The sequence below is a fragment of the Ornithorhynchus anatinus genome, chromosome 6 (assembly GCF_004115215.2).
Source record: "Ornithorhynchus anatinus isolate Pmale09 chromosome 6, mOrnAna1.pri.v4, whole genome shotgun sequence".
Taxonomy (NCBI): domain Eukaryota; kingdom Metazoa; phylum Chordata; class Mammalia; order Monotremata; family Ornithorhynchidae; genus Ornithorhynchus; species Ornithorhynchus anatinus.
Genome location: NC_041733.1, coordinates 16,905,905 through 16,933,344, shown reverse-complemented (window position 1 = coordinate 16,933,344; position 27,440 = coordinate 16,905,905). Strand labels below are relative to the sequence as shown.

At 45.1% G+C, this 27,440-nt stretch overlaps 1 protein-coding gene across 1 annotated transcript in view; it reads right to left on the bottom strand.

The window, feature by feature from the left end:
- Positions 1–27,440, bottom strand: part of HDAC8 (histone deacetylase 8) — a 121,727-nt gene that overhangs the window by 54,181 nt on the left and 40,106 nt on the right. Inside the window, exons 9-10 of the mRNA XM_007668293.3 lie at positions 17,903–18,075; positions 11,723–11,817 (exon numbers count right to left, since the gene is read on the bottom strand). Coding sequence (XP_007666483.2) covers positions 11,723–11,817; positions 17,903–18,075 — 268 coding nt within the window. The remainder of the gene's footprint in view (positions 1–11,722; positions 11,818–17,902; positions 18,076–27,440) is intronic.

The window sequence follows — 27,440 nt, the reverse complement described above, 5'->3', positions numbered from 1 at the left end:
TTCAAGCAGCAGGCTGAAAAGAAGAAAGACTCCGGTTTTTCGGACTCTGTACTCTCGGCCGGCAATTAGGTGGAGGGGGTGAAGAACTGACTCCAGTCCACCTCTTTCTCAAAGCTCCGCGGGATTCCTAACTCCTAAAAAAAGCAGGATAAAAACCGGGACAAGTAGAGTGGCTCCGTCACTCTCGGGGCAGATGGGGAGGGAAAGAGAGGTGCAGTGGCTGGACTGAGCTGGCTCAGGGGAGCTTGAGGGAGGAGAAAAACACGGCTGAGGGGAGCCCGATTCTCTCTGACTCTCCATGCTTCCCTCCTCCGCTCAGCCAGCCAGTGCAGAGCACTGTACTAAGCGCTTGGAAGAGTACACTATAACAATTAATGGACCCATTCCCTGCCTACGACAAGCTTACAGTTTAAAGGGGGAGATAGAAATAAATATAAATAAATGATAGCAGATATGAATACAAGTGCTGTGGGGCTGGGAGAGGGGGATGAATAAAGGGAGCAAGTCGGGGCGATGCAGAAGGGAGTGGGAGAAGAGGAAAGGAGGGCTCAGACAGGGAAGATCTCTTGGAGGAGTCTGCCTGGCCAGGATGGAATCTAGCGAAACATGGCATTTATTCAGTGCTTACTACATGCAGGGTACTGTACTAAGCGCTTGGGAGAGTACAATAAGCTGGCCGGCTAGGAATTCCTGAAAAAGGCACTGGACTGTGAGTCTATGTGGGATACGGACTGTGTCCAAACTGATTGACAGCCAGTCAACCGACCATCGCCTTTGCTGCAATAGTAATAGGTCTGTTTTTAAAGGATGACGCACGCCCTTGTGGTTAGTTTTCAACACTGTGGGCGGGGGATGGCTCTGAAGGCAAACTCTGGAGACAGATGATGGGGACTGAGGAGAGAAGCAGCATGGCCTAGTGGATAGAGCACAGGTCTAAGAGTCAGAAGGACCTGAGTTCTAATCATGTCGGCTGGGTGCCCTTGGACAGGTCACTTCACTTCTCTGTGACTCAGTTACCGCATCTATAGAACAGGACCGGGAGACCTACATGGGCTACATAGTAAGCACTTATCAAATACTATCATTATTATTATAGAGAAGCAGTGAGGCTCAGTGGAAAGACCATGGGCTTGAGAGTCAGAGGTCATGGGTTCTAATCCTGACACCACCAGTTGTCAGCTATGTGACTCTGGGCAAGTCACTTAGCTTCTCAGTGCCTCAGTTACCTCATCTGGAAAATGGGGATTAAGATTGTGAGCCCTATGTGGGACAAGCTGGTTATCTTTTACCCCCCCACCCTCCCAGTGCTTATAACTGCGCTTGGCACGTAGTAACCACTTAACAAATGCCATAAAAAACAAACAAAAGCAAAACAAAAAATAATAATGTAAAAAAAAAAACTTGTGGAGCCCAGCAAGAAGTGAGAGATAAGCTTTGGATGGCCGGTAGTATTCTGCTCTACCACAAAGTATGGGGAGTGATATTTCTGGCTAAAGTATGTGTGTGTCCTTGGAAGTCTGAGCACACATGAGTGGGGATGGACGGGCTATTTGGGATGAAATCCTGAGAATGCACGGAGTCTCAAGCAGGGAAGCTGCATGGCCTAGTGGATAGGGCACAGATGTGGAAGTCAGAAGAACTTGTGTCCAACCCTATTACCTTGTATCTATCCCAGTGCTTAGTACAGTGCCTGGCACACAGTAAGCACTTAACAAATGCCACAATTATTATATTATTTAAAAAGCTTCAAAACGTCTGAGAGATTAATAATTAAGATTTTCTATTCTTGTTCACTTATTCATTGGTAAGTTTTTGACTGTTACATGGCCCAGTAGATAGAGCCTGGGCCTGGGAGTCAGAAGGACCTGTGTTCTAAACTCGCCTCTGCCACTTGTCTGCTGTGTGACTTTGGGCAAGTCATTTCAATTCTCTGTGCCTCAGGTACCTCAACTGTAAAATGGGAGTTGAGACTCTGAACCCTATGTGGGACACACGGAATGTGTCCAACGCAACTACCTTGTATCTATCCCATTGCTTAGTACCATGCCTGCCATATAGTAAGGCATAAAAATACAAAAATTATTATTATAAGACTAATTATGAATCATAAATGGTATTTACTAGGCGCTTATTAGGTGCAAAAGCCCTGTGCTACGTGCGGGGGATAGATCCAAGTAACGACATCGGACACAACCCGCATCCCACGCTAGGCTCAAAATTTAGGAGGTGAGGAGAGCAGGCATCTTATAGGAGGCCAAAAGAGGTTAGGTAACTTGTCCAACGTACCATACCAAGGCAGTTGTAGAGCTGGGATTGTAACCCTGGTCTCTGGATTCCCAGATCTTTGCTCTCTCCCACTAGCCCTCACCATCTCTTACAACCCGCATGCATGAGAAACAACGAGGTTCACCGCAAAGAGCCAGGGAGGGGAGTCAGAGGGCCTGGTTCTAATCCCTGCCCCACCATTTACCTGCTATGTGACCCACACTTTGCTTCTCTGGGCCGCAATCCCCTCCTCTGCAAAATAATAATGATAATATTTGTTAAGCACTTACTATGTGCCAAGCACTGTTCTAATCCCTGGGGTAATAATAATAATAATTACGGTATTTGTTAAGCGCTTACTATGTGCCAAGCACTGTTCTAAGCGCTGGGGTAAATACAAGGTAATCAGGTTGTCCCACGTGGGGCTCACAGTCTTAGTCCCCCTTTTACAGGTGAGGTAACTGAGGCACAGAGAAGTTTAGTGGCTTGCCCGAAGTCACACAGTTGATAAGTGGCAGAGCCAGGATTAGAGCCCACGACCTCTGACTCCCAAGCCCGTGCTCTTTCCACTAAGCCACGCTCCTTCTCTGTTCACTTGTTCTCTCTCCTACTTAGACTGTGAACCCCATGTGGGACCTGATTATTTTGTATGTGCCTCAGTGCTTGGCACATAGTAGGCACGTAAAAAATACCACAATTATTATTATTATTATTGTTAATATTACAGCATTGTACTAGGCACTTAGGAGAGTATAAAAGAAGTAAAAGAAACAGCCCCTGCTCTTAAGGAGTTTACAATCTAATGGGGAAAAACAGGGAGACATAAATGGGATATAGTAAGCGCTCAATAAATACGATTGAATGAATGCATGAATAGGCACAGGGAAGAGCACTGACCTAAGCACTGGGAAAGAATACGCAGGTGGGAATTTGACACAGTCCTTTGCCCTTAGGGGGCCGGGCTTGGGAATCAGAGGTCATGGGTTCAAATCCCAGCTCTGCCACTTGTCAGCTGTGTGACTGTGGGCAAGTCACTTCACTTCTCTGGGCCTCAGTTACCTCATCTGTAAAATAGGGATTAAGACCGGGAGCCTCACGTGGGACAACCTGATTACCCTGTATCTACCCCAGCGCTTAGAACAGTGCTCTGCACATAGTAAGCACTTAACAAATACCAACATTATTATTCCAATCTAAAACTATATGAGGTGGAGAGGGGACTTACCTATAAGGAGGATTTCTGTTAGGCTTAATGTGGCTCAGATTCCTGAACTATATGTTGGGGTTTCTACAATTTATGTATACTGATGTATATTAAATACATTTATTTATTTATTTCTGTATATTAATGTCAGTCTCCCCTCTCAGGATCGCATCAGGAGAGCTTCCAGTAAACTACCAGTCTGGACTACGGGAGGGAGAGTCAAGAAAAGCCCCTCCCACTCCATTCTTAGCTTGGTCAGTGGAGAGCAAGTGGAAGGCAATCTACTCCAAGTCAAAACTCACGTGGTACCGTGGAAAGAGTGTGGGCTTGGGAGTCAGAGTTCATGGCTTCGAATCCGGGCTCCGGCACTTGCCAGCTGTGTGACTTTGGGCAAGTCACTTAACTTCTCTGTGCCTCAGTTACCTCATCTGTAAAATGGGGATTAAAACTGTGAGCCCCACGTGGGACAACCTGATTACCTTGTATCCCCCAGCGCTTAGAACAGTGCTTTGCACATAGTAAGCGCTTAACAAATACCACCATTTTAAAACTCCCCTGTGTACGGGAGAGACTCGAGGGTGGAGACTCAAATTTACTACGTGGAAGGTGGCAGTGGTAAACTGCTTCCGCATTTTTAGCAAGACAACTCTCTGGATCCACTGCCAGAATGATTGCAGATGGAGGCAGGGCTTCTGGGTGAGGGGTGTCCATGGAGTCGCTACAGGTTGGAGATGACTCGACAGCATAAAATAAGACAAGACAATGTCTGTCTCCCCCTCTAGACTGTGAGCTCGTTGTGGGCAGGGAATGTGTTCTGTTTGTTGTTGCAGTGTACTCTCCCAAGCACTTAGTACAGTGCTTTGCACATAGTAAGGGCTCAATAAATGCGAATGAATGAATGAACAGCTCCCTCTTTTGAACGGCAACTAATAAAACAATTGCAATGCACTTTAGAAAAATGAAATATCTCAGGAGTGAATCATAACTCCCATTAACAGAGCCTCGGATTTTTCCGTTTGTAAAATTACATTCTTTCCAAAGATCACTTCCCCACAAGGCCTTCTTTCCAAAACGAGGCCAGCGTATCTGCTGTGTGGAAAAGAGGTGCTAGTGAGGGATGAGATAAAGGTGAGAAAAAAACAGACATCTATTAAAATATACAAAATAAGATGGCCAGATTTCTGGAGAAATGCTGGCAGGCGAGGTTTCTCTTTCTCTTCATTCACCCATTCAATCGTATTTATTGAAAGCTTACTGTGCGCAGAGCACTGTACTAAGCACTTTTGTCCGTACTCCTATACTCTGCCATTTCCACTAGCCGAAATGGATTTTATTGTCTGTCTCCCTTTCTAGATTGTAAACTCCTTGTGGGCAGGGATCATGTCCACCAACTCTACTGCACTGTATTTCTTCAAGTGTTTAGTACAGTGCTCTGCACATAGTAGGTGCTCAATAAATACCATCAATTGACTGATTAAAAAGAGAGATCACATGGGTTTCTTCCAGCATACATTACTCTTTTCCACTTTCTCCAGCAGCCTCTGTGTCACCTTCTACACGCCACCCAAATCCTTGAGTCCGGCACAAACACAAACTGTGGATTTTTTTTTTAATGGTATTTGTTAAGGACTTATTATGTGTCAAAAATGGTTCTAAGTGCTGAGTGACATTCAAGTTAGCTACACTGGACACAGTCTCTGTCTCACATGGGGCTCAAAGTGTAAGTAGGAGGGAGAACAGGAGAACTGAGGCACAGAGAAGTGAACTGACTTGCCCAAGGTCACACGGCAAACAGTCGACAGAGCCGGGATTAGATGCCAGGTCTTCTGACTCCCAGACCCTTGCTCGTTCCACTCAGCCATGCTGCTTCTCACCGCATTCAGAGATTGTTTTTTGTTTAGTAATCCAGGTTTAGAATTTCCCCTGGGTAGGCTAAATGAAGGGCTTGTTTTATGGACCGCACAACTCAGTTACCATTTTTTCTTTTCCACAAAGTCTTAGCAAAACACGTGCTCTGTGATGGGCAACTGCCAAGTTAATTATCGCCTTCTGAAATTCTATAGAGAAGAAACATTTGGGTCACATGTTTCTGAACTGACTTCCAAGTTTTCAGCCCTGTTCCCTCGCACAGATAACTTTGAGTTTGGGAAAACTTACTGTACGGTAACACTTCTGTCAACCACTGGCATTTTGTTTATTTTTCAAGAGGCTATTTCGAGTCAGGAAAAGTAAACACCTGTTGCTAAAAGAACCTCCATTTAAAAAAATGAAGCAATTTCATTAGTCTGAAAGTCGAGGAATGGCTCTTGGCGTCTGGCTTTCCCCCAGGGTAACAAATGCCGCTGAGAAGCACTGTGGCCTAATGGATAGAGCATGGGCCTGGGAGTCGGAAGACTTGGGTTCTAACCCCAGCTCTGCCACTTGTCTGCTGTGTGACCTTGGGCAAGTCACTTCACCTCTCTGTGCTTTAGTTTCCTCATCAGCAAAATGGGGATTCAATGCCTGTTCTCCCTCCTACTTAAACTGGGAGCCTCATGTGGGACCTGACTATCTTGTATCTACCCCAGAGCTCAATACAGTGCCTGGAACATAGTAAGCGCTTAACAAATGCCACAATTATTACTAAGATAGGTGAACAGTCTGAAGAAATCTTAGAGGATATCTGGACCTTCCCCTAGAAAACCCTAGGCACAACCAAAGGCCTTCAAGAGCAAAAGAGAAATGTAAACTGCCCTGGAAACTTGCTTAATGGACAATACGACATCCACTGATTCAGTACAAGATGGTGAAGTGGAAATCTATATTAGTAGTGTGGTGACTTCAGACCAAATTACAAGCACGTAGGGCTGTCCAATCTTGTATAGTAATAATAATAGCAATTATAGTGGTGTTTGTTAAGGGCTTATCATGTGCCAGGCACTGAACTAAGCGCTGAGCGAGATATGAGATAATCAGGTCCCACAGGGAGGGAGAACAGGTACTGAATCTTCATTTTCCAGATGAATTGAGGCACAAAGAAGTTAAGGGACTTGCCCAAGGTCACACAGCAGGTACGTGGCAAAGTTGAGCTCAGAACCCAGGGCCCATGCTCTTTCCACTGGGCCAAACTGCTTTCCCTGTAGGGGTGGGAGAGCTAAGCTCTTAATAGGCAGGGAACGTGTCTACCAACTCTGATATAATTGTACTCTCACAAGAACTTGGCACAGTGCTCTGCACAGAGTAAGCGTTCAATAAATACCACAGACTGGTGGATTGATCTGGACCCACCATAAGCACCACATACGGCTTCTTGAGTAGTTCCATCAACATCATGTGTCATATATGAGAAGCAGCATGGCTCAGTGGAAAGAGCCCGGGCTTGGGAGTCAGAGGTCATGGGTTCGACTCCCGGCTCTGCCACTTGTCAGCTGTGTGACTGTGGGCAAGTCACTTCACTTCTCTGGGCCTCAGTTCCCTCATCTGTAAAATGGGGATTAACTGTGAGCCTCACGTGGGACACCCTGATTACCCTGTATCTACCCCAGCGCTTAGAACAGTGTTCTGCACATAGTAAGCACTTAACAAATACCAACACTGTTTTATACTGTAAGCTCCTTGTAGGCAGGGAGTATGTCTGCTTACTGTTCTATTGTACTTAGTTTCTCCATCTGTAAAATGGGGATTTAAATACCCATTCTCCCTCACCTCGGACTGCGATCTCCATGGGGGCTAGGGACAATGTCGGACCTAATTAACTTCTATCTACCCCTACGCTTAGTTTGGTGCTTGGCATACAGTAAACGTTTAACAAATACCCCAATGAGTAGTAGTCAGTCAGTCAGTTGCATTTATTGAGTGCTTACTGCATGCAGAGCACTGCCGTATCAACCTCAGCACTTAGTACCTTAGAGAAGGGCCTAGGATTACGAGTAGAGATTACTGTGTTGGAAAAATCCCCAGTATGACCTAATGAAAGAGAAGACGGAGGTTTTTTTTAATAAAAAACAAACCAACAAAAAAAACGCATTTCATGAATGAGGTTAAGGATACTTGTACAACAGTACGACGTACCTTTAGGATGAGTGGAAAAATCCACTCATTCTTTACTTTTCTTCTCACTCAACTAAATGTCCAAAGAATGAAAATCCCACTGGCTATCAAGCCTCTTAGACAGCTAGGTGGAGGCCAAACCACAGGCAGAACCTGAACAAGCCTTGACAAACTAATGATCAACAAAAGACTAATGCTACAATCATGCCTTTGTCATGTCTTTTTTTTTTTTTTTTGGTTCCAAATGCAAATCTTTCCCTCTTCCCAATACCCCATCCCCCACTCCCCCTCACCCCCCACCAACTGTTTGCTCACTTGTGTGTCCACAGGCAGCAGCTGGTGGAATGAGGAGCGGGGAGAGAGGTTTATTCAACAGGTACAAAGTGCTTTTTGTTCCCCAGACAGTGGCGCGTTGCAGCTCCCCTGATTCTCAGCCTCCTCTCCTCGCCAGGAGAAAGGGGAGGGCAAAGGGGTGGAGGGTTGGTGAGGGAGTGGAGTGGCACCTCCATAAAATTTCTGGGTTGCTGGTAGCATCTTAGCAGGACCTTAGCGGGGTCTTTGAGCCCCGAGCAAGAAAACAGCACCACAGACTACAAAACAAGAGCTGTACAAACCGGCTGGCAGAAATGAGTTCGTGCCAAGGAGGTTGAAACAGGCCTAGTGGAAAGAGGCTGGGCCTGGGAGTCAGAAGGACCTGGGTTCTAATCCCGGCTCTGCCACTTGTCTGGTGGGTGACCACGGGCAACTCACTTCACTTTCTCTGCACCTCAGTTACCTCATCTGGAAAACAGGGATGAAGACTCTGAGCTCCATGTGGGACAGGGCCTGAGTCCAACCTGACTGTCATGTATAATAATAATTTTTTAAGCATTTATTATGTGCCAGGCACTGTACTAAGCACTGGGGTAGATACAAGATAATTGGGTCGGATGCAGTCCCTGCTTCACATAGGGTTCACAGTCTTAACTCACAGTCTTTTACAGGTGAGAGAACTGAGGTCAAGAGAAGGTAAGTGACTTGCCCATGGTCACACAGCAGAAAAGCGATAGAGCCAGGATTAGAACGCAAGTCCTGACTCCCAGGCCCGTGCTTTACCCATGTATCTATCTCAGTGTGCTTAATACAGTTCCTGGCACATAGTAAGCGCTTAATGAATACCAATTTTTTTTAAAAGGAGGCCTTTATCATTCATTTCATTTTTAAGAAGCTTTTTGCTTCCTTGGTTTCCCACTTCATACATTTCCCATAGGTATCTTAATTCAGCTCACCCACCCATAAGCTCTTTTGGGGCACTAGACTATAACCTTGCTGTGGGCAGGGAATGTGTCTGTTATACTATTAGAGTTTAGCTTCCCATGTGCCTAGTACACAGTAAGTGCTCAATAAATATGACTGAAATGAATTGAATAGAGGACAGAGCATGGGCCTGGGAGTCAGAGGACCTAGGTTCTAATCCCGGCTCCACCACTTGTTTGCTCTGTGTCCCTGGGCAAGATACTTCACTTCTCTGGGCTTCATTTACCTCATCTGGAAAACAGGGATGAAGACTGTGAGCCCCATGTAGTATATGGACTGGGTCCAACCAGATTACTTTGTATAATAATAATAATAATAATCATAATGCTGGTATTTGTTAAGCGCTTGCTATGTGCCAAGCACTGTTCTAAGCACTGGGGTAGATACAAGGTAATCAGGTTGTCCCCCAGGGGGCTGACAGTCTTAATCCCCATTTTACAGATGAGGTAACTGAGGCCCAGAGAAGTGAAGTGACTAGCCCAAAGTCACACAGCTGACAAGTGGCGGAGCTGGGACTAGAACCCACAACCTCTGACTCTTAAGCCTGTGTTGTTTCCGCTAAACCACGCTTCGAACTACTCCAGTATTTAGAACAGTGCTGTTCAGCAGTAGGTTGCTGTTAAGGGCTAAGAGCAGTGCTTTGAACATAGTAAGCGCTTAACGAATACCATCATTATTATATAATATGCATTTAACAGATACCATTAAAACACACACACACACACACGCACACACACTGACACACACTAAAAAAGCAAACAAAACAAAGCCCAGGAGATGAATTTGGTTGCCCCGAGAAATTTATCTAGATCCTGGGGCAATGCCACAATGACGACGTGGTTGCTTGGTTCGTATTTCAAGGGCTCTGCTAGACCTGTTCTCTGCCATGAATGAAGTAATGCAGGACTCAACATTATTTGGCAGGTTAGCAAGAACAAGCCCAAAGATGAGATTATGTACCAGTCTGGGTCCAAGATTCCCAACACTTGCTCACCGATTTTCATCAGACACACAGAAATGAATGCCTTCACTGAATTCTGCTACGCAGACAGCTCACAGCGGCCAGCAGGCCCGAAATGGTGGCTTCCAACGATGCACCGACGGACAAAGAAGAACCCAATCGAGAAAGCCAGTATAGGAGCTGGCCAACAGAAGACACACAGAGTAGAAGCCGTTTCACCTGGTAAAAATCTTTGCGCTGCATAGATGCCACATCTGAGCAATGTCACTGCTGTCACCTTCACGCCATACTTATCAAATAGCAAATAACACGTTCCTGGAAAGCAACAGGACACTGGCTCTAAAGAAACGCTTTCTTGGGCAGGACGGGAGAGGAGATGGGATGAAAAGCCGGTGAATCGCACAATTGCTCTGTGACGAAATGACGGGTGGAGAGGGCATAGGCAAGGAAGAGAAATCCTTTTACAGATTAAGTGAAGCACTATGTCAAGCAGTGAGTACTCCTGGGAGACCCAATAATGGGCAGACTAGCCTAGGGTGAAGCAGAGCACAGCAAAAGACACAACTGAAAGTTTGCGACACTGCCAATATCTTACTCCAACAAACACCAAAGAACAAGGTCCAGGGCCAAACATTGGGTTTTTTTCCCGACACAGTAATATATGTTGAGCAGCTCTGTCTCACTAAAAATATTGAATTTGTGTCTTTCCTACATTTATCGAACACACATATATATATATATACACACACATACTGCACACATATATGCAATATATCGGATTTGGGAAAGGGGCAAATTCAATTCATTTTTTGAAATCACCGTGGCTAATAGTCAATTTTTCTCCAAGTCTCGTAACACAAACCATCTAATATCCATCCATTTATTCATTCAGTCGTATTTATTAAGCGCTGTGTGCAAAGCACTGTACTAAGCGTTTGGGAGAGTACGATATAACAATAAACAGACAAATTCCCTGCCCACAATGAGTTTACAGTCTAGAGCGGGAGACAGACATTAATTTGAATGAATGAATAAATAAATTACAAAAATATACATATTTGTAATTATCCCTTAATTACAAGCCTGGAAGGTTTTTCTCAGCACTCAGAGGAATTCTAGTTTTAAAAATCACCCCGTGAGCATCAGAGGACAGGACTCTACAATTTGGCTGGAGAAGTTTGGGGCTGTTAGCCCTGGATGGCTACTGGTGAACCCCATGGGTGGATAATCCAGGGGATGGATAATCCTAGAATTCCAGGCAGGTATGGGAGGGTATGCACCTTTCGTTTCTAGTGATATGGTTCTTTTACCAGTGGCCTTTATCAACTCGTATTGGTAAAACCAAAAATGAAACGCTCTTTCGGGAAAATGAAACTAAGCACACCTTGGAAAATGGTCCAAGGATCAAGATGCAGGAGCAATCCCCCCCCCGACCCACCCCCTCAAAAAAACCCAGTACATTCTGGGTCTTCCTACCCTAGGTCTTGCTTTTCTCAGAAAAAACATCACTGCCCTGGTGTTCTCCACTTCTGCCCACATGAACAAAAAAGGTTGAGCCACCCGTGACCATGACTGAAGGGCATTACTTCGAGAATGGCAAGAAAACCAGATAACCTCTCTTGAAGTAGCCTCTTTCTCTTCTTTGGGGCCGGGGGTGGGGAATAGGAATAGGGAAGATGAAAATATGCCCAGAACCCAAAGAACTCTTTGTGTAAACAGGTGACCCCCTTCCCAGTCTCGAATTATTTGAGAATTTCAAGTCGGTTGGCTTTTGAGATCCCTTGTAAAAGGAGGCAGAAGGTCTCGGGTTTTTCGGAACAAGAGTCCACTATACTGCCAGGACAGTGTGCTATTGTTACTTGAGTGTCTCTCAACAAAATGGTATTGAGTGGCCAGGACGCGGTTTTGATTAGGTGGAATGACTCAGCTCTTCCTCCCGAAGAAGGGAGGGCTTGTCAGAGTCTTACCTCATGATCTGGGATCTCAGAGGATAGTGTTCGCCCCAGGATGACCCCGGTCAAGTACGTCCAGCAGCGGGCCGTGTTGGCGAGGTTGTAGCCTCCTGTCTCCACCGAGAATCGAGACGTTACGAGCGGTTGCGGAGGGGTGGGGAGGGAAACGGGAGAGAAAGTTTTAATGAAAGGAAAGAAAGTCTAGCGGGGAAGGAAGAGCGCGTCGTCGATTCCCAGACCGTACAAATAAGCTCTCTTTAACTAGCCTTACCATATTTGTCCAGTCGATCAATCAGTGCTGCTTATTGAGCGCATCCTGGGTACAGAGCACTGCACCAGCTTGGGAGAGTACGATGCAACAGGGTGGGTAGACCCGATCCCTGCCCATGATGAGCTTCTGGTCTAGTGGACTATGGCATTTTCTTTTAACTTGTTAGGTTAGGGTTTGGTGGGCAAGCTGGAGCCTGACCAGGTTTGAGAAGGCTGCATATTTGACTAGGCAAAGCAAAGGGGTCTTAAGGGACTTAGGGGTCTTAAGGCAACATCACCTCATCGACTGTATCAAGAGATACCTGCCGGATTTTAGTCTTTAGGTACAAGGACTTAGAAAACTGCAATAAAACAATGTATGAATTCATTCATTCATTCACTCAATCGTATGTATTGAGCGCTTATTATTATTATTAATCATACTGATTGAGTGCTTACTGTGTGCAAAGCACTGCAATAAGTGCTTGGGAGAGTACAATACAACAACAGACACATTCCCTGCCCATAACAAGCTCACGGTCTAGAGGGGGAGACAGAGACAAATATAAATAAATAAATAAATGAAAGGAGGGATTTTACTGGATATAGAGGTAGGGGGGTCTCTGGACTCCTTGAAATCGTGAGTAAAAAATAATAACAGTGGCATTTATTAAGCACATATTACATGCTAAGCTCTGAGTTAGATCGGACAGGGTTACTTTCCCACATGGTACTGATGGGCTAAGTAAAAGGAAGAGAGGTATCGAATCCCCATTTTACAGGGGAGGAAACTGAAGCACCAAAAAGTTAAGTGGCTTGCCCAAGAGCACCCAGCAGTCAAGCGGCAGAATCAGGATTAGAACCCAGACCCTCCGACTCTTCGGCCCGTACTCTTTCCTCTAAATCTGACTGTTTCCCACTATGGGAAATTAATGATATGCAAGGCTCCTGTTGTGTTGTATTATACTTTCCAAGCACTTAGTAAAGTGCTCTGCATGCAGTAAAGCACTTAATAAATCTGACAGTTATCTGGAAACAAGAATTCTGCAACAGCGCTATAGGATGTCACAGGGAATTGATTTTATTTGAAGTCTATTTGCAGCCAGTGCCTTCCCAGGTGCTTAATACAGTGCTTTGCAGGTAGTAAATGCTCAATAAATACCATGAATTGATTAATTGGCTGACTGAATGAAATGGGACATCAGAAGGAAATGTGATACCTTTACTATGCACAACACTTTTTTGTTTTTGGGAGATTACAATAGAGCTGGTAGGCATGATTCTTGCTCTCAGTGAGTTCACACTCTAGTGGAGAAGACAGACTTGAAAATAAATTACAGCTAGGGAAAGCGGCAGAGTATAAGGACATGTCAGAGTTGGTGATGAGCGGAGGCAGTCCCATACTGATTGGGCAGGGGCCGACAGGTCCCGAGGGTCGGAAAGGGGGTAAGGCCCGGAAGTTCCAGAACGGTGAAAATATTCCTCCTCAGGTGCCCTCCCAAGGGAAAAGCCCTTTTGCAAGGGATGTCAATCACTCCGCTGGTGACATGAGCTCGACCCCAGCCAATTATGGGGGAGGTCTTGGGCAAGGTGGGAGGTGTTAAGCAAGTGAGAGGAAATCCCAGAACCCAAGGAGAAGGAAGGGCCCGTACTGAACATCTGAAGGGGATGGACGTGGGAAGAAGAGCTCCGATTAGGAATCTAAAGGGAAGAGGCATGGGAAGTTGGGGTTTGCCAGGAAGGGTGAGGATCAATAGGAGGAACTTCCAAGGAAAGGCCTGTGGCCAAAGAAATTTTGCCTGAAGAGTGGCCTGGCGTAGTGGATAGAGCACGGGCCTGGGAGTCAGGTCACAGGTTCTGATCCCGGCTATGCCACTTGTCTGTTGTGAGACCTTGGATAATCACTTCACTTCGCTGTGCCTCAGTTACCTCACCTGGAAAATTGGGATTGAGACTGTGAGCCCCACGTGGGACAGGGACTGTGTTCAGACCCATCTGCTTGTATCCACCTCAGCGCTTAGTACACTGTGTGGCACATAGTAAGTGCTTAACAAATACCATAATTATTACAATAACTACTGTTATTAATGCCAGAATTCAGAGGGCCATAATCGCGGGGGGGGGGGGGGGGGGGGGGGGGGGGAAGGGCGGTATAGGGATGGGTTCCACCTCAGTGCTCCTGAGGAGGAGTTATTCTGCTTTTCTGGAAACTTTCAGGCTTTTTCCCCCGTTTCCGACCCTTGGGACCTGTCGGACCCTGCCTGGTCAATATGGGGTTGCCTCTGCTTGTCACCAACTCTGGCCATTCAATCATATTTATTGAGGGCAGAGCACTGTACTAAGCGCTTGGAAAGGACAATTCAGCAATAGAGACAATCCCTGGCCACACCAGGTTTACAGTCTAGAAGGGGGGAGACAGAGGAGTTTAAGATTCTTTAGCTCAATGACAGTGGCTGCTGAAACCTTGAACCAAGAGGGGCTTACAGTACCAATCAATCAGTCAGTCGTATTTATTGTGTGCTTACTACAGGTCAGACACAGACCCTGTCCTGCATGGGATTCATAGGATATAGGGGAGCGGAAACGGGTATTAAATCCCCATTTTATAGAGGAGGCAATTAAGGCCCAGAGATGTCAAGTGACTTGCCCAAGGTCCCACAGCAGGCCAGGGGCAGAGCCGGGATTAGAACCTAGGTCCTCTGACTCCTAATGCCTGTGCTCTCTCCATTAGGTCCCACTGCTTCTTGGCAATTTCTTTTCACAGGTCTCGATTCTGAAGTCTCCGTGACTGACCTGAAACTCCTCCTTCATTTCCGAAGGGAGGCTCCATCTCACCCGAGTGATCTATGGGTGGGGAACCCACCAACCTGAGGCCTTTTATTTTAAATGGTATTTGTTAAGCACTTACTATGTGTTTTACGTGCTGGGATAGGTACAAATTATAATAATAATAATAATGGTATTTGTTAAGCGCTTACTATGTGCCGAGCACTGTTCTAAGCACTGGGGTAGATGCAAGGTAATCAGGTTGTCCCACATGGGGCTCAGTCTTAATCCCCATTTTCCAGATGAGGTAACTGAGGCACAGAGAAGTTAAGTGACTTGCCCAAAGTCACACAGCTGACAGGCGGCAGAGTCAGGATTAGAACTCACGACTTCTGACTCCCAAGTCCATGCTCTTTCCACTAAGCCACGCTGCTTCCCCATAAGTATGGAGACAGAGGGAAGGGGAGAAGGAACTAAAGAGATGAGAAGAGGGAAGCAGTAAGAGGTGAATAGAGAGAGAGAGAGACACAGAGATGGTGGAGACAGGCAGGGAGACAGAGGAAAAGAGACAGGGGAGAGAGAAAAGCAGCTAAAGAGAGGAGAAGTAAGGGACAGAATCAAAGGTGAGCAGGGATGCAGAGAGATAATGAGAGGCAGAGACAGACAGAGAAGAGGGAAACAGGGGAGAGAGAAGGAACTAAAAGAGAGGGGAGAAAGAGACAGAATCAGACGTGAGTAGAGACCCAGAGACAAAGGGTTGGAGACAGTCCCTGTCCCGCATGGGGCTCACAGTCTAAGTAATAATAATAATGATACTGTTATTCGTTAAGTGCTTACTATTTGCCAGGCACTCTAAGTAGGAGTAAGAAGAGAACTAAGGTCCAGAGAAATGAAGTGACTTGCCCAAGGTCGCACAACAAAAAATTGGCAGAGCCGGGATTAGAAACCTAGTCTTTTGACTCCCAGGCTCCACGCTCTACTGGGGGTTTCTAGAAATCAAAATAATCTGGAGAGTGATCAATTAGCATCCATGCAAGGTCATCGATTTTAAATCTAAACTGCAGCACTCAACCACTCCACTTCACTAGCACAAATCATGAAATAAAGATTTCAGCCATTCAGAGGATAGTCTAAGTTAGGCATCTTCAAAGGTGGCTGAGGTCATTATATCCTAATACAAAGGATCCTTTCACAAATGTATAAATGTTTCCATTGAAAAGACTCAGCTTATTTTCTGACCACTAAGTAATGCAAAACATCAGAACGACCCAGTGAAGGCAAAAAATACCCAAGAGGCTCCTACTGAATATCTGAATTCTGCTTTCTGTAACATATCCAAACTCTTTCCCCAGACCATCCTTTCAATACAGTGTGGAAACATTCAAACCAAACATACCAGAAATAATTTGAGTTTTAGTGCTAACTTTTAAAGAAAAGCCCCACCGTAAGTTTCATTAAACGTGCGAATCAAACACCACAGAGAAGGCAGATTAAAGTTCTCTCTATTCCCAGACAATGGCAGGCAAATGTTAACCTCCACGGACCTCTGCTAAAGGAATAGAGGCTTTGACTAGAGTTTGCCAAGGAGCTCATGCCAGTGAAGGGAACTCACGGAATACAATCCTGGGCTTCCTTTCTGCCAGGTCAACCTCTGGTTTTTTTGGGTTTTTTTTATGGTATTTGTTAAACACTTTGCTATGTGCCAGGCACTATACTACGTGCCGGGATAGATACAAGCTAATTGGGTTGGACACAGTCCATGTGCCACATGGGGCTCACAGTCTTAATCTCCATTTCACAGATGAGGTAACTGAGTCCCAGAGAAGTCAATAGATTTGGGTTCTTCCATTGGTGCGCCGGTGCACGTTCCCAAACCTTAGAGGGAAAAAATATTCCCTTCCTCAACTGGAAGAAAATTACTAAGGCTAGTAGAAAAAACATAGGCCTTGGAGTCTGGAGACCCAGTTTTTAATTTAGATTTACCAATCTGCCTGCTGTGTGATATTGGGTAAGTCACTTAACCTCCCAGTGCCTCAGTTTCCTCAACTGTAAAAAGTATTAAATACCCATTCTCCCTCTCTCTCGGACTGAAGGCACCACATGGGACATGGACCCGGACTGATCTGACTGCATTGTATCTACCCAAGCACTTACTCTAGTGTTTGGCACATAGAAAGAGCACAAGACATCGTACAATAATATTGTAACGATCCTATAATAATTATTTTATCATATTACATGAATTATTATTATAGGATTTGTTATGCACTTACTCTGTGCCAAGCACTATAATAATGGTTATTATTATTATTATGCTGCTGCTGCTGCTCTGTTCCACTTACGGTCCATTCATTCATTCATTCAATCATATTTACTGAGCACCTATTGTGTGTTGAGCACTGTACTAAGCTCTTGGAAGAGTACACTACAACAATAGATAGACACATTCCCTGCCCACAACCAATTTACAGTCTAGAGGGTCCAGGCAAGTCACCAGCAGCATGGCTTAGTGGAAAGAGCAAAGGACTGGGAATCGGAGAATCCAAGTTTGAATACTGATTCCACCACTTGCCAAAGATGCAGGATGGTATAATGGATAAAGCCCGGGCCTGGGACTCAGAAGCTCATGGGTTCTAATCCTGGCTTTGTCCCATATCCGCTGTGTGACCTTGGGCAGATCACTTCACTTCTCTGAGCCTCAGTTACCTCTTCTGTAATTGAGACTGTGGGGATTGAGTCTGTGAGCCCTATGTGGGAGGGGAACTGTGTTCAACCCGATTTGCTTGCATCCACCCCAGTGCTTAGTACAGTGCATGGCGCATAGCAGGTACTTAATACCAAAATAATTATTATTGCCTGCTGAGTGACCTTGGGCCAAGTTCTCTTAACTTCCCTTTGCCTCAATTTCCTCATCCTGTAGTACCGGGATTCGATCCCTGTTCTCCCTTCCCCTTGGACAGCGAGCCCCTTATGGGACAGGGACTGCGTCCATCCTGCTTACCCTGGATCTATCCCGGGGCTCGGTACAGTGGTTGGCACTTAGTAAGCGCTTAACAGATACCACGATGAATACTTTCATGATTATATTTACTATTATAAGAAGACCCTAGTCACTGCAGGAAGGTTTTCTCCAAACAGGAAAGGAAATTAACCCGTCTGGGTGACACTGAATGTGCTTACCTCCACCCAGGATGAGGGTAGCCAGCTGCCACTGAAGGATGTAGTTCAGACACTTGCCGATCCCCACTGGAGTCATGTTAAAAGAGCACATGGGGTCTCCGGCCATCGTATCGGCCCCCAGCTGCACAACCACGGCTTCGGGATTGAAGGCTATATACACCTCCTTCAATACGCTTGCAGGAGAAGACAAAAAAGATAAAACGAGAGAAGTCAGCCCGGTATGAGAGGTATACTATACCAGCAAGCAATTACCAAAACAAAATCTTTTGAGTTTTTTTCTCAAAACCCTCCTTCACAAAAATGTTATTTCAATCTCCACATCCCCGTGAGGTTTGTGCATATTATCTTCCCTGTTTTCAGTGTGGAAAAAATGAGGCTTATACAGCTATTAGATATTGAAAGATCATTTTAAAACTCATGAAATGTGGTGATGAACTGGAAAAATGAACAAAGACAAACAGATTTCCTAACCGTAAAAAAAGAAAAAAAAAGAAGTTTCCTACAAGTATGAACTGAACAGTTTCACTTCCATATCAGGCAAAATACTGGAAAAAATGAAGAAAAAATTCAGTTTGTAAACACCTAGGAAAGTACAATGTACTGGGTAATATCAACATGGCTTTGTGGAGAATAAATACTGTCAGACTGATGCTACAATAATTTCTTTGAAATGATAGCAATAGGCCTAGCAGCTGAAAGAAATGGTTGAGGCAATATATCTTGACCACAGCAAGGTTTCCTTGCCCCCGGTATCTAAAGCACATCACGAGGTAGGAAAAAAAGATCTCTTGTGGAAAAGTTGAAGGACGTGAGATTAATTAGCCTAGAGAAGTAACTGAGGGCAATTTAATCAGGCCCTTCAAAGATACTAAGTAGTATTATTCCGAGGAGGCTAAGGAGATAATAAGAGGAAATGGGCTTATTATAAATCCACCCTGATGCAATTTAGGCATAAAAATACCGAAGAATCTTCAGTCTATGGGTTGTGAGCTCCAGAAATGAGTTACTGTAGGAGGCATTGAAATTATTTTCCTGAATAGTCACTTGAATGAAACAGTTTAAGGAGAAGTGTAAGGGGACGGTCCGGATCAACCCTATCTTGTTGGCCTGCAACAGCACACCAATGAGCTGTGAAATGCTTCAGGAAGACTATTTCCTGAAAATCTGTTAGGGTTGCCATCTGCAATTGCTCTTCTCCAATACAATGATGTGAAAGAAGGTGGAGGCCTATGTGAACCATGCCAAACCAGGGATCCCACCGCCACAACCTACAAACATGGTCCTCTCTCCCCATCCCATCAAAGCCGTCTTAATATGGGGGGTGAAGCTACGGTCCACCGTCTCCTCTCTCTTCCCACTGCATTAGAAGCCCCTAGATGGCAAGGATCAATGAATGAATGATATTTTTTGAGGGCTTTCTCTGCACAGAACACTGTACTAAGCACTTCAAAGAGTACAGTACAATAGAGTTGACAGACATGATCCTTGCCCTAATAGAGCTTCTAATTTAGTGGATCACGTCTATTCACTCCACTGTACTCTCGCGAGTGCTTAGTACAGTGCTTGGCACAGAGCAGGCGCTCAATAAATATCACTGGTTGATGGAAAGGTGTACCTCCAAATAAAGAGTTGTGAAGTGCTCAACTAATTGACTTTTCAACTAGAACAAACTACTTGCAGAGCTATAAAAAGACCCCCAAATCAGACAATCACTTGCACTAACCATCAACATGCAGTGTATTTAATTGTTATTTGTGCTCTAAGATGACGGTGAAATTCACCTATGGGAGCAAAGACCATACCTCCCCATTTAGGAATTCTTTGGTTAAGTTGTCATCGAATGTGAGACTACTATGAGGATTAAGGAATCCAACTGTGATGGAAAAACAGCGCCTACAATTAAGATTTTTTAAAAGTTGACTTGCTGTTGCAATGCCCTGAGACTGGTCTAAGTTGCAAGGAATGTTTTCTCTCCTAATACCCTCCAGTGATTTCCCACCTCCCTCAGCTTCGAGCAGAAACTCCTTAACACGGGCCTCGAGGCTCGCTGTCTCCATTTTACAGATCAGGTCTCCTCCCCTGCTACTTCCCGGCCTGCACTCCTCCATAATAATTGTGATATTCGTTAAGCGCTTACTGTGTGCCAGACACCGTACTAAGCGCTGGGGTGGATACAAGGAAATCGAGTTGGACACAGTTCCTATCCCACATGGGGCTCACAGACTTGAGAGTCAGATGTCATGGGTTCTAATCCTGGCTCTGCCATTTGTCAGCTGTGTGACCTTGGGCAAGTCATTTCACTTCTCTGTACCTCAGTTACCTCATCTGTAAAATGTGGATGAAGACTGTGAGCTCTTTGTGGGACAACCTGATTACCTTGTATCTACCCCAGCACTTAGAACAGTGCTTGGCACATAGTAAGTGCTTAACAAATACAACATTATTATTATTATTATGAATCCCCATTTTACAGATGAGGGAACTGAGGCACGGAGCAGTGAAGTGACCGACTTTCCTAAGGGCACACAGCAGACAAGCGGCAGTCAGGATTAGAACCCATGAGCTTCTGACCCCCGGGCCTGTGCTCTATCCACTACATCATGATGCTTTCCCTCAGTTAATCAGTCAGTGGTATTTGCTGAGTGCTCACTATGCACTGAGCATTGTGCTAAGTGCTTGGAAGAGTACCATAGAGCAGAATGAACAGATGCGTTCGCTGTCCTTAACGAGTTTAAAGCCCTGACCCAGTTTATCTTTTAATGGGGTACCTCACTCTTGAGTCTCTCACCTCTGACCCCTACCTAACTCATTCTGTTCCCCCAGCATCAAATTCCCTTCTCCCACAAATCTGCCCCATCATAACTCTACCCAGCTTCAAGGAAAAAAAAAACACCTCACAACGCCTCTCCGATTATCTCAGGAAACCCCATTCACATCAGGCCGACACCCACCCCTAGCACTGGTGTCCTTTAATCCTATCCTGATTACTTACTTGCCTGGACAGCAATCATTTGGACAGGAAATGTGTCTGTTTATTCTTGCATTGTACTCTTCCAAGTGCTTAGTACAGTGCACTGTACACAGTAAACGCTCAATAAATCCGACTGAATGAATGAATGATGGTATATATTGAGCACTTACTCTGTAGAAAGCACTGTATTAGCTGGCAAAGTACAACAGAGTTGAAGGATGCGATCCTTGCCTATAAGGAGCTTTCACTCATTCAATCCTATTTATTAAGCGCTTACTGTGTGCAAAGCACTGTACTAACCGCTTGGGAGAATACAATAGAACAACAAACAGACCCATTCCTGCCCACAAAGAGCTCACAGTCTGGAGGGGTAGACAAACATTAATATAATTAAATAGATAAATAAATAAATTACAGACACATACACAGAGAAGCAGCATGGCTCAGTGGAAAGAGCCCGGGCTTAGGAGTCAGAGGTCATGGGTTCTAATCCCGGCTCCACCACCTGTCAGCTGTGTGACTTTGGGCAAGTCACTTAACTTCTCGGTGCCTCAGATACCTCATCTGCAGCCTGGCTCAGTGGAAAGAGCACGTGTTTAGGAGTCAGGGGTCATAATAATAATAATAATGTTGGTATTTGTTAAGCGCTTACTATGTGCAGAGCACTGTTCTAAGAACTGGGGTAGATACAGGGTAATCAGGTTGTCCCACATAGTAATAATGTTGGTATTTGTTAAGCGCTTACTATGTACAGAGCACTGTTCTAAGCACTGGGGTAGATACAGGGTAATCAGGTCGCCCCACATGAGGCTCATAGTTAATCCCCATTTTACAGATGAGGTAACTGAGGCACAGAGAAGTTAAGTGACTTGCCCACCACCACACAGCTGACAAGTGGCAGAGCTGGCATTCGAACTCATGACCTCTGACTCCCAAGCCCGGGTTCTTTCCACTGAGCCACGCTGCTTCTCGGGTTCTATGGGTCATGGGTTCTAATCCCAGCTCCACCACCAGTCAGCTGTGTGACTTTGGGCAATTCACTTCACTTCTCAGTGCCTCAGTTCCCTCATCTGTAAAATGGGGATTAAGACTGTGAGCCTCACGTGGGACAACCTGACTACCCTGTATCTACCCCAGGGCTTAGAACAGTGCTCGGCACATAGTAAGCCCTTTACAAATATCAACATTATTATTATTATTATTATATATGCTGTGAGGATGGAGGGAGGATGCATGAAGGAGCATGTAAGAGCAGCGCAGAAGGGAGGGGGAGAAGTGGTGAGAAGGGTTTAGTCAAGGAAGGCTTTTTGGAGATGTGTCTTCAATAAGCCTTTGAAGTTGGTGGGGGAGGGCAGGGAATGTGCCTGTTTATTGTCATATTGTACTCTCCCCAGCCTTAGTATTTGTATTTTCCCCCAACTCTTAGAACAATGCTTGACACATAGTAAGCACTTGAAGTATATCATAATAATAAAATTTACTATCTCCTCACCCATCATCACCTCAGCTCTGTATGGTAAGATCTAAATAAGACGGACTGACTGACCTGTCTACAGGGGGAGTGAGACATTTAAAGAGATTGGGAATACGGGAAATAGCAGAGTATACAAATATTTCCAAAAGGTCTGTTGGACTAGGCTGAGAATCAAAGCGCTTAAGGGTTACCCAGCCAAGTTCATAGTTGTCACAGAGAGGAGGGCAGAAGGGAAATGAAGGGCTTAGTCTGGGAAGGCCTCTTGGAGAAGATGTGATTTTCTGAAGGGTTTTCATTCATTCATCCATTCATTCGAATTTACTCAGCGCTTAATGTGTGCAGAGCACTGTACTAAGCGCTTGAGAAAAAAAGGTTGGTATTTGTTAAGCACTTACTATTTGCCAAGCACTGTTCTAAGTGCTGGGGTAGATTCAAGGTAAACAGGTTGTCCCATATAGGGCTCACAGTCTTCATCCCCATTTTACAGATGAGGTAACTGAGACCCAGAGAAGTGAAGTGACTTGCCCAAGGTCAAACAGCTGACAAGCGGCGGAGCCGGGATTAGAATCCATGACCTCTGACTCCCAAGCCCGGGCTCTTTCCACTGAGCGACGCTGCTTCTCAAAGTGCAATACAGCAATCAGGGGAGACAATCCGAGTGGTGGATGGTCAGATATGAAGAGGGAGGAAGTTCCAGGTCCGAAGGAGGACGTGGGCAAGTGTTTGGAGGTGGGATAAAAGAGAGTCACAGAGAAGAGTTACAAAAGGGGTGGGATAAAAAAGAGTTACCAGAGGCTAGGTTGGTGTCAGAAGAGTGGAGGGTGTGTGTTCGGTAGTAACAGATCAGCAAGGTTAGGAATTCCTTCATCCTGATGTGTTTATACTTCTTCCTCATAATGTTCTTCATTCTTTGCTTTATTTTCCTCTCCCTTTACCCTTCCCCTCCTCCAAGCCCCAAAGCACCTTTGTACATATCTGTAATTTCATTTATTTGTATTGATGTCTGTCTCCCCCCTCTAGACTATGAGCTCATTGTGGGCAGGGAATGTCAGTTTATTTTTGTATTGTACTTTCCCAAGCGCTTACTACAGTGCTCTGCACACAGTAAGTGCTCACTAAATACAATTGAAAGAATAATAATAATAGTATTTGGTAACTGCTACGTGCCAAGCACTGTTCTGAGCGCTGGGATAGATATAAGCTGATTAGGATGGACACAGTCTCTGTCCCACGAAGGGCTCACAGTCTTAATCCCCCTTTTACAGATGAAGTAACTGAGGCCCAGAGAAATGAAGTGACTTGCCCAAGGGCACACTGCAGACAAAGGGGCAGAGCCGGGATTAGAACCTGTTTAATATTTGTTCTTTTTGGGATTTCACAATCTGGGAAACCCAGCAGAGATCGCACATCCACACACACTCTATTTCTCTCACTGGAATCAGTAAGTGGACTGGAAGAGTTTAGGAAAGATCCAACAGGGCCTGGACAACTTTCCCAGCAGAACAAAGGAAAAGTCACTGAATCACAATTGTTGTTAAAGGGGCAATTAGGCAACTGACTGGATGTGGGGGGCAGAGCGCTGCAAGGAGTCAAAAACAACTAAGGTTTTTATGCCTGGGGTGAAACGCAGCAGCTGCCAAACAGCTGCACATCGGCACTGCAATAACACAGCTGTAATTTTCTATATAATACTTAGCCCTAATGTTGACACTCAACACACGTTAAATAATAATATTCTACTAGGTAGGGAAATGAAGGGGAATTTCATATGCTCCTGAAACAGCAGTGGGAATGCGGATTTATTCCCGGAAAAGATTCATAAGCAGGAAAAACTACAACTATAATGAGGGAAAGGAGTTAGGACTACAGCCATTTTGAACAACCACTGCGTTTTTAATCATAAAGGCCCACACGAACATATAAAGCCTATAAACATATCCACGCTACTTCGTATTATCTCACTACCTCACCTCCTTTAGGAGGATTTCCCTGATTAGGCAGCGCGGCCAAGTGGATAGAGCACAGGCCTGGGAGTCACATGGACAGGAGCTCTAATCCCAGCTCTGCCATTTGTCTGCTGTGTGGCCTTGGGGAAGTCACTTCACTTCTCTGTGACTCAGTTAACTCATCTATAAAACTTGGATTAAGACTGTGAACCCCATGAGGGACAGGGTCTGTGTCCAATACAATTTGCTTGTATCCACTCCTGTGCTTAGTATAGTGCCTGGCACATACTAAGTGCTTAACAAATACCACAATTGCCTGCTTTGCAACCCTGGGCAGGTCTCTTAACTTCTCTGGGCCTCAGTTTCCTCAACTAAAAAATGGGTGTTCACTATTTCATTCTCCTTCCTCCTTAGACTGTGAGCCCCTTGTGTGACAGGGACTGTATCCCTCCCGATTAATTTGTATCTACCCAGCACTTAGAACAGTGTTTGACACATAGTAAGTGCTTAACAAATACTGTTACAATTATAATTCCCTATCTCCTCACCCATTAACATCTCAACTGCCTCTTCAGCCCTTCAGCACCCTTACATATATATCTTTATTCTCAATGATCTATTCCTATCATCTAGAATTTATTTTAGCATTTGTCTCCTCATCAGAATTCCTACTTAGGCTGTGAGCCCCATGTGGGACTTGATTATCTTGTACCTACCCCTGTGCTTAGGATAGTGCTTGGCAAAGGGTAAGCACTTAACAAACAAGACAATTTTTATTACTATTAGATTCCAATCTCCTTGAGGGCAGGGATCATGACTGCTACTTCAATTGGATCCTCGCAAGCGCTCACTGCAGTGCGAAATAAGCACTCAGTACAGTGCTCTGCACAAAGTAAGCGCTCGATAAATACAATAAGATTTATGGAAATGCCGGTGGTGTACTTTACCCTATTACCACATCGGCAATGATAAACGATCGAGTGTTGTTTCAGCAATTGCTTTCACCCATTTTGGGAAGGAGTCGTGGAAAGAGAGTGTGTGGATTTGAAACAACCCTAGAGTAAACTTTCTTTACCGGAGGCCTCGTATGAAGACCTCTGAGTATCAATATCCCACAAGATTGCTTTTGGCAGAGCTCAGCTCACTGCGGCCAACGACGCTGCTTGGCCCGCAGCAAAATCATTAGTTTGAGGTTTTGAAAAATTATAGAAGCTCAGCCAAGGAGGCGGGAGGATGGGTATCCCACTACAGTATATTAGTAATTTCCTTATAAACACACAGGCTATCCGTCTGAAATGCTGTTTGCTCATTGGAAAACTAAATCACGAGAGTTTTCGTAAGACAAGGCAAATAGGGAAGATGTTAGGACCTAGAGGTCTCCGAGCGCACTTCCGTGGAATTCACAGAAGCTGTAGGGGGTCGGTTTGCTGTGTTGACATGAATGAGGTTTTTGAATAAAGGACCAACTGTTAGCTTCAGGTTTTTTCTGGTTTTCCTCTTGGTTAGCATGGGGGTGGTAACACAGAACTTTTCCTTTATCCCCATGAATATCACCAGCTTATGATGAGGGAGAGAGAGGAGGGAGAAGAGATAGAAGCTCATTGTGGGCAGGGAATGTGTCTGTTTATTGTTATATTGAACTCTCCCAAGAGCTTAGGGCAGTGATCCCTTTATTAATCCCCCCTCCCAGCTCCATAGCACTTGGGTACATAGCTGTCATTTATTTACTTATTTATATTACGTCTGTGTCTCCTCTAGACTGGAGATGTGTCTGTTTATTGTTAAATTGTACTCTCTCAAGTGTGTAGGACAGTGCTCTGCACACAGTAAGTGCTCAATAAATACGAATGAATGAATAAATGAAAGAAGGGGAAAAGGAAGGGAAGGGGAGGGGGTAGATAGAGAGAGGGAGACAACCCAATTTATTTATATTAATGTCTGTGTCCCCCTCTAGACTGCAAGCTCATTGTGAGCAGGGAATGTGCCTATTTATTGTGTACTGTACCCTCCTAAGTGCTTAGTACAGTGTTCTGCACACAATAAGCACTCAATAAAAATGACTGAATCAGTTCCTAAAGTTGTGCTCCAAAATCCATTCTGGCTAAAGTTACTGGCAAACGCAACCCCCCTTCACCCTCCCAAAAACAAAACAAACACACACCCCTTTCCAAAACAAAACAACAAAGACACCAGTTTCCAATATCCAAATTTTACACATCCAGGTTGTTCTCCTTCACGTACTTTTTTTCCTACGTGGTTTCAGACTTACAGGTCAAGATTCTTTTGCAAGCTCAAACTCCCAGGGCTGGTAGTGGCTTGGGGATTCCCAGATTTTGGGCTGTGGCTGGGGGAGGGCACGGCATAGACCCCAGGAGCTCACCACAGCTCAATTTTCCTGAATAATAACAACAATGGTACTTTAGCATTTACTCTGTGCCAAACACTGTTCAAAGTGCCAGGGTAGATACAAGTTAATCAGGTTGGACACAGTCCCAATCCCACACTGGGCACGCACTCTTAAACTCCCATTTTCCAGATGAAGTCACTAAAGCCCAGAGAGGAGAAGTGACTTTTCCAAGGTCCCCCAGCAAGACAAGTGGCGGAGCTGGGATTAGAACCCATGCTCTTCTTGAGAAGCAACGTGGCTCAATGGAAAGAGCCCAGGTTTGGGAGTCAGAGGTCATGGGTTCTAATCCCGGCTCCGCCACTTGTAAGCTGTGTCCTTGGGCAAGTCACTTCACTTCTCTGTGCCTTGGTTACCTCATCTATAAAATGAGGTCGAAGACTGTGAGCCGTACGTGGGACAACCTGATTACCTTATATCTACCCCAGCACTTAGAACAGTGTTTGGCACATAGTAAGCGCTTAACAAATACTAGCATTATTATTATTATTGTTTTGACTCCCAGGACCGTGTTCTATCCACTACACCACACTGCTTCGCTACAAAGCTGCAGTCTGTTCAACGGTGCGGCTGGATGTGGCTCAGGCTCAAAGGATCTGGAACCCAACTTGCCATTTTAATGGCAAACCGGGTTCAGTCTCAATAGGTTCCGCCTGCCCTGTCTTTTCTCACAACTCCGCCACCGCGTCCACCAAGGGGGACTTGTATTCGATTCGACCGAGTTCACCGGGGAATTGCGCTGA